The sequence below is a fragment of the Protopterus annectens genome, chromosome 9.part0 (genome assembly GCF_019279795.1).
Source record: "Protopterus annectens isolate FY-2018-M chromosome 9.part0, PAN1.0, whole genome shotgun sequence".
In the NCBI taxonomy this organism is placed as follows: domain Eukaryota; kingdom Metazoa; phylum Chordata; order Ceratodontiformes; family Protopteridae; genus Protopterus; species Protopterus annectens.
This window is the reverse complement of record NC_056743.1, coordinates 1,816,239,785-1,816,252,833: the sequence shown is the minus strand read 5'-3', so window position 1 is coordinate 1,816,252,833 and position 13,049 is coordinate 1,816,239,785. Positions and strand designations below refer to the sequence as shown.

The 13,049-nt window shown below is 37.7% G+C and overlaps 1 protein-coding gene across 1 annotated transcript in view; it reads right to left on the bottom strand.

Annotated features, from left to right (window-relative positions):
- COL5A3 (collagen type V alpha 3 chain) overlaps window positions 1–13,049 on the bottom strand; it is a 1,727,233-nt gene that overhangs the window by 639,364 nt on the left and 1,074,820 nt on the right. Inside the window, exon 42 of the mRNA XM_044084684.1 lies at window positions 5,067–5,174. Coding sequence (XP_043940619.1) covers window positions 5,067–5,174 — 108 coding nt within the window. The remainder of the gene's footprint in view (window positions 1–5,066; window positions 5,175–13,049) is intronic.

The window sequence follows — 13,049 nt, the reverse complement described above, 5'->3', positions numbered from 1 at the left end:
TGTGTGTGTGTGTGTGTGTGTGTGTGTGTGTGTGTCTGTGTGTGTGTGTGTGTGTGTGTGTGTGTGTGTGTGTGTACGTGTGTGTGGGTGTGTGTGTGTGTGTGTGTGTGTGTGTGTGTGTGTGTGTGTGTGTGTGTGTGTGTGTGTGTGTGTGTGTGTGTGTGCGTGTGTGCGTGTGTGTGTGTGTGTGTGTGTGTGTGTGTGTGTGTGTGTGTGTGTGTGTGTGTATGTTTTGAAAATATATTTTATTACATTTTTTTAGTAACAATTACAATCAAGTCTGCTACCCAGCAAGTTAATTTTGTTAAAATGTATATCCTGTATGATATGTGTAATGCTTAATAAAATTCTTCAACAAAAATAGCATACTAAGTTCATCATATTAAGCATGATTTAATATTAAACCTATGAAAAAAGATACAATTTTTCTTTCTGTACACTTCTAATCTGCAACTTCTTAAATGCACTGTTTAATTTTAAAGCATTTACTCATGTTTTATAAGAAAAACAATGATCAACTAATTTTCCATATTTAATTAAAATTAAATACTGAGACAATTATGGAAATAATATTATGCTTGAGTTAAACAGAAATATCTAAAAGTCCCAGAACAGACAGCAGTTTCTGAACAAATGTACTGTATGATAAGTTTAAAGTCTTCACTTTATATTATAAAGTTGCATACAGGTAAAATGCATTTTAAGGCATATATAGAGAGCTAGGTTAAAAAATGATTGGGGGACAGATGACATACAGTGGTGACAGAAGGCAGCATAGGAAAAGGCTTATGGTGGTCACTTGAATTGCAAGCTGGTTTACAAATGTGCGGGAGAAATTATATGATCAGGAACTCGTAGGTAAGTGGCTGTCATAGGGTGGTAAGGAAAAGCACGGGAGTTGTGTTACCTTGATTGGAATTTGAAGAAATAGATCTCAGAGGGGTTGTAAGGTGGTGAACTCAATCAGATGCCATTTTAGGGGAAGGCAAGACAAGTTATTAAGAGGGTTATTAGAAGGCAATAAAGTAATGAGCTGGTTAGATGCTGACTTTCATAAAAGGGCATAAATCAAGGGACCTTGAGTTATATCTGTAGTTATTATTTATTTCATTCACTTGATAACAGAGTAGGTGGTTGGTTTAAAATCATTACTTCTAGCCACTACCTGGGTCATAATGAAGCACACATAAAAATATTTACATAATACTATTTCTATCAATGGATACTTATGTGCAAACAACACACAAATTCTTCCATGAAAGAGAGTGCACAGATATAAGGAAATTATCAGTGTAGTAATAGTTACGCTTAGAGTATGGTCAGAGTAATTTTGCATACTTTTGAAGACATTAGTATGGTTAATTTTACATGAATTATTACACTTACAAATTTATATACATATTTTCAAAACTGGTACTATTAATTCAACAATAATCTTTTGTGTTCATCAAGGAATATGTTTACCATTAGGATATGATGTGTGTATGATGTGAAACGGATAGTAAAGTTAAGAGAAGAGCACCAGCAAGGTAGGATTAAGACTGTAACCCTGAAGACAGAATGGTAATTGGTAAGAGTAAGGGTGAGTACTGTTGTACCGCCAGTTTGGTGTAGTGTTAAGGTAACAAATTATCAATAATGAATTTTATCCTCCAGATCTTCGTATGCATGCTATGTTACTTTACCTAAGTCACCTAACTAGTCTGAAGTTTCTAGATAACCACTTGAAAATTGGCAGTTGCAAGCAATGGGTCATGGATGGTGCTTAAGACAAAATAAATAAGCAAAACTGTTCACTAGAGTAAGAGAAATGAAAGACTAGAGTATGTGAAAGGAAATAGTTACAGTAATCAAAGAAAAATAACTGTAATCATAGTTAATTACGTAAATTTAGTAACATCTCGTGCTGTGCTGATACAGACAGCAGTGACAACACTAGTGTATGAAGCAGTGGTAAGACCTTACCACAAGACTAAGTTCATTTTCGATCGGAAAAAGAAGCCTTATGAAGGAAGACTTCATTAATATGCAGCCATGGAGTACACAAGCCTGAGAGAGAGAAACATTTGGGACGGACCTTCAGGTTTATTGTGGGTATAAAACTAAGGCAGAAAAGGGAAGCATTTCTGACAGAAATAATATGTTTGAAAGAGGTGGAAGTGGTGGGATAAAAGGGGGCAGACCTGATTTGGAGGAAGGTAATATGCTATACTTTCCAGAAAATGCAGCATACATATAAAATGCTTACAATGAGAGGAAACAGGTGCAAAATAAATGACACATTAATTAAAAAATGAAAGGCAGAGTTAAGAGAGGAGGAGCAGCTGAAAAAATGATAGCATAGCTGACGAGTTTGTACTAAACAGGCTTGTAGCGATAATGACAGTGCCATTACCTTCGAATTCTAATTGGCGCACTGCAGATTCAGCTATACGCTTAAAGTTACTTACATGTAAGAAAACTGAGTGCAAAGACCAGCAGGATGTCAAACACAAAATGTCACTTCTATGCAGCTTCAAAGCAACTTCCTCAAGACCAACACGCTTTTCAAACTTTTACCACAAGAAACCTGGACAAAGCCAAAAATAATGGGGAGGACAAAGACTGAAAAATAGAGACAAATTTTAAATATTGTTTTATAAACTGAGAAAGTTGCTAGAACAACAGGATTTGCATTGACATGCATTTTGTGAAGGATATGAAGTCTGAAACTCAAATGTATGTCACTATTTAGCAATTTCTATCCACACTAATTTGCCAGAGAAGCATATATTTCATGAGGAACTAACCAAAAATATCAGTCAAAAGTCTGGACAGTTGAGAAGCATGCCAACCATGTGTTGACTCAATACCATTCTTCAATGAATTATCATAACCAGTAGGGTCACATGGGAAATGTCCAGTTCTCTTTTACTTTTGACCTTTCATGTATCATTCTGTCCATAGTCACTGTTCTTATTCATTCAAAGACAGAAAGATATGTTTTGTGCTTAAATACCACATGCAGTTTTGGCACTATCCAGTAAGAGGTGGGTGGGTATGAGAGATGACTGGGGGATAGCAGTCACTGCTATTGTGAATGCCACACCTGAACTATACATCCAATAACATGGAGAATAAAACATTAGGACCATTAGTAAAAGAATGGAAAATGACTAAAAGGAGATGAGAAGGTCATTGACTATGTCTAAAATAATGACTGCCATCAGAGTATAACTGTATAATATGTAATCCCTATATGTCACTTGTTTTAATAAGACATCACCAACTGTGTAACCACTAGAATAAAGTATTCATGAACTGGGACAAATACTCCCAGTTACCATAATCTGCAAACTGTATTTCCATGCATAGTGTTGGTAAAAGGGAGCAGTGCCTTACCGTCTAACTAGCTCTAAAGATGGTAAGAAGTTATAAATGGAAGGTAACAGGGAATATCTCTTGTAGAGGGTTGCAGTTACATGCAATGTAAATTTCAAAATTTATGATCCTTCCAAAGAGTTTAAGTGTGGTAAAATAGTCTGGCAGTTACTACAGAAGACTAAAACTCTGAACTGTTAATGAGCTGCTTCCTGTGCCAAGGGTACAGGGTTTGATTCCTTCAACCATCATTTGCACACTGTGTGACTCTGAGCAAGTCAGACACCAGACAGTACTCCCAGGTCACCTGTAAAAATATGCAATTTCTGCAGTGTGTGTATATCAGATCAATGTTGTTGTATCTTTTGGCTTTTCCTGGTTAGGGGTCACTACAGCGGAACTCCGGTCTGCTAATGATTGGCAGTAGATTTTTACATACCAACTTGCCAGGCCTGATGCACAACCTTCAACGAAGGTACACCCATTCACGCATGTCTCCACACAGAAGACGCTTTAGCTGAGAATTGAACAGGACAACATCTTACTGTGAGGTGACAACGCTACCGCATATCAGATCAATAAATAGGTAAAATAAAATTAACTCATTCTGGATTCTGCTTCTATATTTGATGTTGTACTCCCACCTTCTTCAAGCTTCCATAGTTGTGAGACAATCTCATTCAATCCTTGTGGCCTACGAGGCCATGATTATGGACCATAACAATCAGCAAGAGTTGTCTTAGTGGGTACCATTGCTAGATATATAAATATTTACTTATTTTGTTTTTCCATCACTTAAACCGCATTTTTCTGGTGAAAGTTACAAACTGTAGACGTTTTCTGTGGTACTGTTGAATTATATGTTTTTTGTAATTTTATGTGCATGTAGGTACTTTTGTCCATGGGCATTGTGCATGTTGTCGCTAGTGTTGGTTTTGTGTTGTGCTTGGGCTTTTGTGATATGAGGCTAAGTAAATGTTTTGAGCTGGGGATGTTTGTGTCATACTTTGTGGTACATTTTATGTTATGAATGGGGATGCTGTATTGTGTTACGTGTTTGGGAGAATATGTTTATCTGTAATTTATACAAAATACTTTATTTATACTGTTTGTTTATATTGCAGTGTATACAGTTCATTGCAACAGCCATAGCAGTCTCCATCATTACAGCAGCCATTGGTTTCATAGGTCATTTCAGTGTAGTTGTAGGCTAGAATTTAGAAACATAGTCTGCTATCATTCACTGATGCCGACTACATATCAGAGCCATGCACAATTCATAAACCCATATGCAGTAGAGTAACAGTATACACTACACTATAAATAGTTTGTAAGAGACGTGATTACATTAAGAATGGTGCAGTGGTGAAGCGGTAATGCTGTTGCCTCACAGCAAGAGGTTTTCTAGTTCAGTTCTTGGCTGGAGTACCTTCTGTGCAGAGTCTGCATGTTCTCCCTGTGTTCATGTGGGTTTTCTCTGGGTACTCCGGTTTCCTCCCATGTTACAAAGACATGCATCTGGAGCATTTCTCTCCGGGCCTCCACTAAAAATTGGCTTTGTTCCAAGTCGGACTTTCTCAGTAAACAAATGTTAAATTAAATCTGCACCACTTCTTATGAATCAGTTGAAGAGCATTTTTAAATATAACCACACAAAAGGTAATGAGATACATTATACAGTACAGCTTTGAATAATATAACCATACCTTGTCACCATCTTCACCTGCATGCCCTGGTGCTCCAGCTGGGCCTGGTGGCCCCACAGGGCCTTGTTCTCCATCTTGTCCTGCAGGGCCAATTGGGCCCTTCTCACCCTGAAAAAAAAACAGAGAGTGGTTATGCCTGGTTTATTTAAAGCATATGTTGAAACTGAGGTTAAAACCTCATGTAAACAATGCAAGTGACACTTCCTTACAACTTAAGAAAGTGTGTGACCCAAAGTGACCCTATGTCTTCTAAGCAGGTGGTAGTTGCACTAAAGAATTTTTTACTAAGTGAATTTGCAAATTCTAAGTCAGACTTTCAAGCACAAAGGGCTAGCATTAACACTTCAGTAAATAAGTTTCTTAACCTATAACTAAGAAAAAAACATCATTATCTAAACAAATTTGTTTTAAATGTTCAGGGAAAGGAACATATAGCCAAGTATGCTTAAAAAACTATTAATCCTAGTCAGCAAGCCTGTTAAATAAATTGCCTACTTACTTTTCTTCAGTAATGTCTTAGTATGACGGGGCCATGTTGTTCTTTCATGTTGTTATCTCATTGTGCTATTTGATGATGTACTTTGCATGCATATAGGACTTGCATTCCCAGGCTTACACTGTACATCACTGGATTAGCAAGCAAGTAATAGAGAAAGTATGATCCCCATGATCCCCATTGCTATTTTTTTTTTTGAAAGAAAAAAAAAAGTAACCTCCCGACAGTTTAGAGTTAGGAAAGAGACAGGAAAATACAAGAACAATCATTTATGTTTTAGTTTGTAGAACATGCCTGATTTTCTTGTATTTTCTGTGGTCTTGTATGTGCCTCTCAATCTTTTATTTAAAAAAAATGTGAATATGTGGGTGCATTGTCTGAAGGATAGAAAGTCTGAAACTGAAATGGCTGTCATTATTTAGTGACTTTGTTCCTCAGTGATTTGTCATAGAAAAAAAAAATAATTTTATGAGAAGTAAAGTCGCTAAATGATGATGCACATTTCAGTTTCAGTTTCTTTCATTCAGACTAATGTGTCTAACACATATTAATAGGAAAAAAAATGTCTGGTTGCTCAATGATACTTTAGCGGCCAGACTTTTATCATTGGTATATTTTCAATTTACAGCAGGCACGCTGGTTGGGCTGACCAATCAGAATACTTCTTTGTGAAACGGCCAGTCATTGTATAACTTGCATTCTGCCATTGTTGCTCAATCGCTAAGAATCTGTTAGCCAATAATATCAGACATTAGAGATTTATTCTGTTATCTCTCTTTTTTTTAAGACACAAACAGAGGTGTAAGTGCTACGGAGATGCCACTTCCCTTACACTGCATAATGCACTGTACAGGCATAGGAATGTAAATGCATACACATGTATAGTATACATCTGAATGCAAGGAAGAAAGTGGAAGAACACTAAGGTGCGGTCATACAATATCATTGTTTAAGAAAGAGAAGCAATTTTTTTCTTAACTAATGATATTTTATAATAGCAATAATGCATTAATAGGTGTGGGTATCACAGGATTTACTCACAGTTGGCTTTGTTTGATCACACAGGCTTGCTAAAGTAGTATTAACAGTTTATTGGAAACTGTGCTGCCTGTCAGAAAGAACCTTTTTGTTTCTGCAGCAAATTTGTTAGCAGTGAAAGTTAAGGGTCTCACAATATACCGTGCTGTAAGAACAAGAAAAACATTTAGGGATCTAAGAAACAGTAAGTGAAAGGTTTTATGTTCAGGAAAATGGACATACTCTCACAGTTGCCTGGTAAAACCAGTTTATTTCAGCACCACATAAAAACTGTGCATGTACCATACTGAATACCAGAGTCCTATCCTTACAAAGAGGATTACTGGCCTCAAACAAATGCCCTACACTGACCGCCTCAAAAAACTCCAGATTTACTCTGTAGCATATCACCTACTCCGAGATGATCTCTGCCTAACAAATAAATCTTTGTCAAACCCAGAGCTGTTGGACATGCTACACCTAAAGAAATCCCAATCCCTCTGAGCTACTCACTCTAGGGACCTAAACCTTGTCACCGCAATAAACAGGACACGCTGGAGGGATAGATTCCTGTCCTAGAGACTTCCTATACTCTGGAACAAGTTATCCATCTATGTCAAGCAAAGTTCTTCATTAGCCCTCCTCAAGAAAAATCTTGATGAGTGGATGGGAAATAGGAAATACACCCCGGGGATCACTGCTGGACAGTGGCACAGGAAATAACTTTCTTGGGTGGCGTAAGCTATGGAACCTTGCTGGCTAGGCTTACGTAGGCTCTTGGGCCGATATCCTAGTACCTACCTATGAACCTATGAACCTATAAGCAGTTAGGGATGAAATATGGAAAAAATTTAAAGTGGGAGAAATGGACTTGTTGTACTGGTGCCCAAGCCTGATTGGTCTGTACGGTTTTGAAATAATTGCAGAAAGCTAAATATCATATCTGAATTTGATTTATATCCCATGTCATTGGTGGATGAATTCATTGCAAAATTGGTCAAGACTAATTTTTTTCTGGTGTGGACCTAACCAGACGTTACTGGCTAAAGCCTATAAGCTAAGGGAAAGATGACATCCTCAACGGAGGTTGGTCTCTTCTTCTATAGAGCGCTGCCTTTTTGTACATATGTAGCACCGGTCTGTCTTATGAATACTAAACCTCATCCTAACTATAATCCTTACTTCTGTCCTAACCATATCAGTAGAACTAGTGTATCCCTAACCCTAACAGTAAGCATAACAAGCAACAGGTAATCTTACACCTATCCTTAAACCTAACTCTAGTTACAGGTAATCTTACACCTATCCTTAAACCTAACTATAGTTACAGGTAATCTTACACCTATCCTTAAACCTAACTCTAGCCCAAATACACACATTATCACAAGAGGAATGGCCTAGTGTAAACCATAACTGACATCTTTCCTGAAAAGCTGGGGTCTCAGGACTCTGTTCCACAAGGACCGGCTTTTCTTCTGGGTTTTTCCTGTCAACCTAAGCTGCTGTATTTGGCTGCTTTGATCCTTTTAAGAGCCAGGAGGACTATGAAATACTCTGGCCAATTTGTCTCAATAACCTCAATGATTTTCTTCTCCACCACTTTCACAGTCTGTTATCCTCATTAAAGGGAGACTTTCTCAGGCACTTGTATCAAAGTCAGAGGATTTTATGACTGTCTCCTCTTTTCGAAGATGCTTTTCCTTCAGGTCAAATGTTGTAAAGACATATGATGAATGTTAGCTGCTCTTCTCAAAGTCCAGACCTTTATTTTAAGAAACTATCTACATTCTGATTTTATCTTATTAAAATTATTACAGATTGTATTTGTACCTACACAAATACTAATACTCTAAACCCTCCCAGCCACCCATCGTTGGCTTCTAATGAATGAATTCTTGGGTTCACCTGATGACTCCCAGTTGGACACTGTTATCCACTCATCCACCGATACTAAAAAGGTCCAGCAAGGGCTATTTACAATTATTCATTTATCATTTACTATTTATTTATAACTGGCAATTATATGCTAAGCATATACCTGGTGTACTGAAAATGTTCTCAGGTTAAATTAAAAGTGCTGCATTGCATGACTGCATCTCTTCAAGACAAATGGATTATTGTTCTCTATAGCAATATTATAATCACATTTTTAATTTACTATTTTAAAAATGAAAAGGATATATGTTGATGATTCCCTAAATTTGTTATATGACTTGCATCATGATTCATCTATTTCTTGGGGCATTCTTAATGACTGGCAATCACGATTCAGTTATAAACCTACCCCCCCCCCAATCCATATTATTATTTCCAGGAGGAGAGTTCGTGCAGAGCCAAGAGAGTCACTATAAGTTCAGCTTCAATCCTCACTCTTTCTAGTACTTTGGTATCTCCTTAGCCTGACCTGCATGTGCCACAAGAGACAAACACAAGACTAATTCAGGAGCAAATACATTTGGATATTCAAGAATGGGAAACCTGGATCATCTCCTGTGAAGTTAAGCTTCTGCTATTTATACAACTGTATTGGAAAAATTATGCACATTCTCCAAGTTCTCCCAATGAACAAACCCTACAGACTCCTACAGAAATGGGAAAACACATTTAGGAAATTCTTATGGCTTCCTGCCTCATTGAGAACATCCCCAGCAGCACATTATGCACCTTGGGTACAAGGAGGCTTATGTTTACCTAACCTGGTAGTCACATGTCATTCAACTATTTTGCAGATCATTCCAGACCAGTATTCACATAACCCACCTTCAACATGGATAATATGTAAGGCAAATTCCCCAAGCCTCTCAATGCTTCCCTTACAAGTCTCAAAAGAGACTTAGAAACAATTTCCTAAATACCTCTCACTTTTTACCAGAGAAACAGCTTCTCATACCAATATGTATTTGCTTCTTCCTTTTGGATCCTATCCTGAATTCCACAATGCAATAGAGGATTGTTATGGCACTCCTGGTAGGCTAGAGGCTTGGTATTCTCTGCTCAATTATATATTAAGCAGGGTGCTAAATTATTCCTTGATTTAGTAAAAGAATATTATAATCCTCAGTGGCACATGCTACACTGGTACCAGTTAAAATCCTTACTAAATATGGTGAATAACCCCCCACAGGTACTACAGCCCCCCCCCCCCAGTGCAGGTACTTATAACCACTCACATACCACTGCTACCTAAAGAAGCATTTTAATCATATTTGATAGGTATGTTAATACAAGTTTATTCACAATCTCAAAGATGAAACTGAGGGTAGCATTCCAGAGGTGAACAAGGTAGAAAACAGCAGAGATTTAATCTCCTATATGGTACATTTCCCCAAAGAAGGCCACCTCTTCTCCCAGATGGGATATCAAATGCTTCCATCGAATCTGACACCAGATAAGCTCCCTGCTAGGCATCCAGGTAATATTCCAATTTGCTGGCACCGCAAGTTAGTCAATAATAATCTTTCATGGGAGCATATGTTTTGGTGATGCCCTGCATTGCAAACTTTCTGGCAACATTTATGAGGCTGAAGAAAGTACAACACATTACAGAAGAGGGTAACATGTGGTTCATTCATTATAGTACCCTTTTCCATCTACAAATGCCACACCCCATCTTGTATCTAGTAATATTTGAGGCAAAAAAGTACATTATTAGGTGATGGAATAGCACTGTTCCTTCTCACTTAGCAGACTGTCAGACATTACTTCCTTCCCGGAGTTATTCTACAAAGTCTTCCCTACAGTTCTTTATTTCTCAAGCTTCCTCACAACTTACCTGATTGCTTTTCTTTTTCTCCTTTAGCTTGCTACCCCGACCAGGTCCATACCACTCCATTCGTCCTTGCTAGCTTCAGGCTCACTCCACTCTCCTACCCTACCCCTATTCCCACCTACACTCAAATCACGTACATTTATACTCATCTACCCACTCCCATAACACATCAAACAATCACACACCAGTACCACCTCCACATTCAGCCCCATTCACCCAACTAAAGCCTCCACTACTACACAACACACATTACCAATCGAACATTAACCACCCCCTATCCTACCTCACCTTCCCATTTACTTACCACCAAACCTACTATATAAATAACATTTATACCTTAATACAGGCCACTCTGTATCATCTCCTCACCTCCTACTGCACTAAGAACGTCTACTATTACACTTGCCTCTATCACTACATCACCCACATCATCCCCATCATTTCCCTTTACTATCCTCCAGTAGCTCTTCTACAGCATCCCATCTGAACAGGCTCCTACACTAACATCATATTTCCAACCAAAAATGGCTCCCAATACTATCAGATTCACCCATACACTCACCGTCCACACTCTTACCACTACACTCCTAATATTCTCCTCTTACCTTACTTCCTAGCATATTAAACTAAACAATAATACTCCCCCTCCCATGCATATCACATCACATCCCCACAAGATAACACCTGCTAGAACTGCTCTCACTCCTAATCTCTACAACACAACCTACATTGATTATCTTCCTGTTAAAGTTCTCCCACTGAATCCAAAACCTCACACTTCCCTCAAACACAACAAACTTATACTGAAACTCCGAAAATGTTTACTACACCTAAATACTCAGTTACAACTCTCTGGGGACATCTACCCCAACCCAGGGCCCGACATAGTACAGCATCATAATCCCAACCCTTGTTCGCTGCTTCCTTTTACTAACCCAATATGCCATCACAGTTTCTCTAACATGTTAATTCTAAACATTAATGTCAGGAGCATAATAAATAAGGTTCACGGACAACATGGTAATCTCTCACTTTAAAAACGACACACCAAACAGTTCAAGACCATAAAAAAAAAACAAAAAGCCAATGAACTCAATCCAGTGCAGAAAAACACACAGTTTAATGAGCATTTCACTTCTCTCTAGCGCTTTGGCAGTAATGCCTTCCAGGAGTATAAAATTCAAAAACTAGAATTCGGTATATATACACTTAATATAAACTCAATAAAAATTAACCAATTCAACAGTCATTCAATAAAACATTAATTTCAAATTAAATAAATACAACTATCATCAATTAAATCAAAAGTTTCCATGTGCATTCTTTAAATGTTGGTGATTTAAATGTTAAAAATAAGTTGTTATATAAAGAAAGTATTTTTATTTTAAAATATGGCACTTTAAGCCCTTTTGGGGCTAAATGCAGAATGCACATGGAAACTTATGATTTAATTTATGATAGTTGTGTTTAATTTTAGTCAGCTCGCAATCACTTGGATCCAAAGCTATTTATCAGATCGCCAGTAGGTTGTCCAATGGCACAATGACCTCTCCCCTTTTCTTCCAGTGACAATAGGAGCCCCTCAAGGCTCCATTCTAGGGCCTCTCCTCTTCTCACTTCTCACTTTTCATTAACCATCTCCATTCTTCCTCTCTTCACTCATCCATTATCCAATATGCAGATAACTCTGCCTTACTCTGTTCTGCCTCCTCTCTACACAAACCTCATTCAATCACAGAACAATCCTTTCTCTCAGTAGAAACACAGCTCACTAACTCTAAGCTAATTCTAAATCTTAGCAAAACAAAACTTCTACTGTTTAACCCAACAAGATCCACCACAGCTAACTCTTCCTTCAATATTATGTCCAAAAACAAAACCATCATTTCTCCTGTTACACACACTAAACTTCTAGGGGTAGAAATCGACTGTAATAAGAAATATGACATCCATATCTCCCAGACCATAAAGAAATCACATAAGAAATTCCTAACCAAGCAGGCCAAATCCACCATTACATGTACCTGTCTCTTATCTATACTCCTATACACGTCCGCAATACTCACTAACCTGAGAAAGACCAAAATGTCCAAACTCGATTCCTGCTACAACAAAATAGCTAGGTTTGTCACAGACTCTTCTTTCAGGATGCATCATTGTTCAGCTGTGAAGCAGCTCAATTGGCTTGAACTACCTCAGCTCCTTTTCTATAACCAATTGACCTTTGCCCACAAAATTCTTCACCAACCCAACTAAACCCCTGCCCTCCAAAATCTGACACTTCCACAATTAAATAATAGAACATTCCACTTTAGTAATCAATTACTATTACAGGGAACTAAGGCCAACAACTCAGCTGGTGATTGTCTCTTCTCCAACTCCATATCAAAGAAATGGAACACCCTGCTCCATAATATAGTATCCCAATCTTCCTCAACACACTTTAAATATATGGTAAAAACTCATATGGCAAATACTTGGCTATATTCCTGTTCTAGCCTAAGTTAATTCATCCTCAATATCTAAAGACTTTAATCACTCAAACCAGTTATAGTACCAAACTAACTACCTCTGTATTCTGTATTCTCTTCTTCTTGCACCATATGTAATAATATATACCAACATAACTGTGAACTTCCAGTATAGAGTAACTCTCAAACCTAACTCTAATATGTAACATCACAACAGGTCTTGTATCACA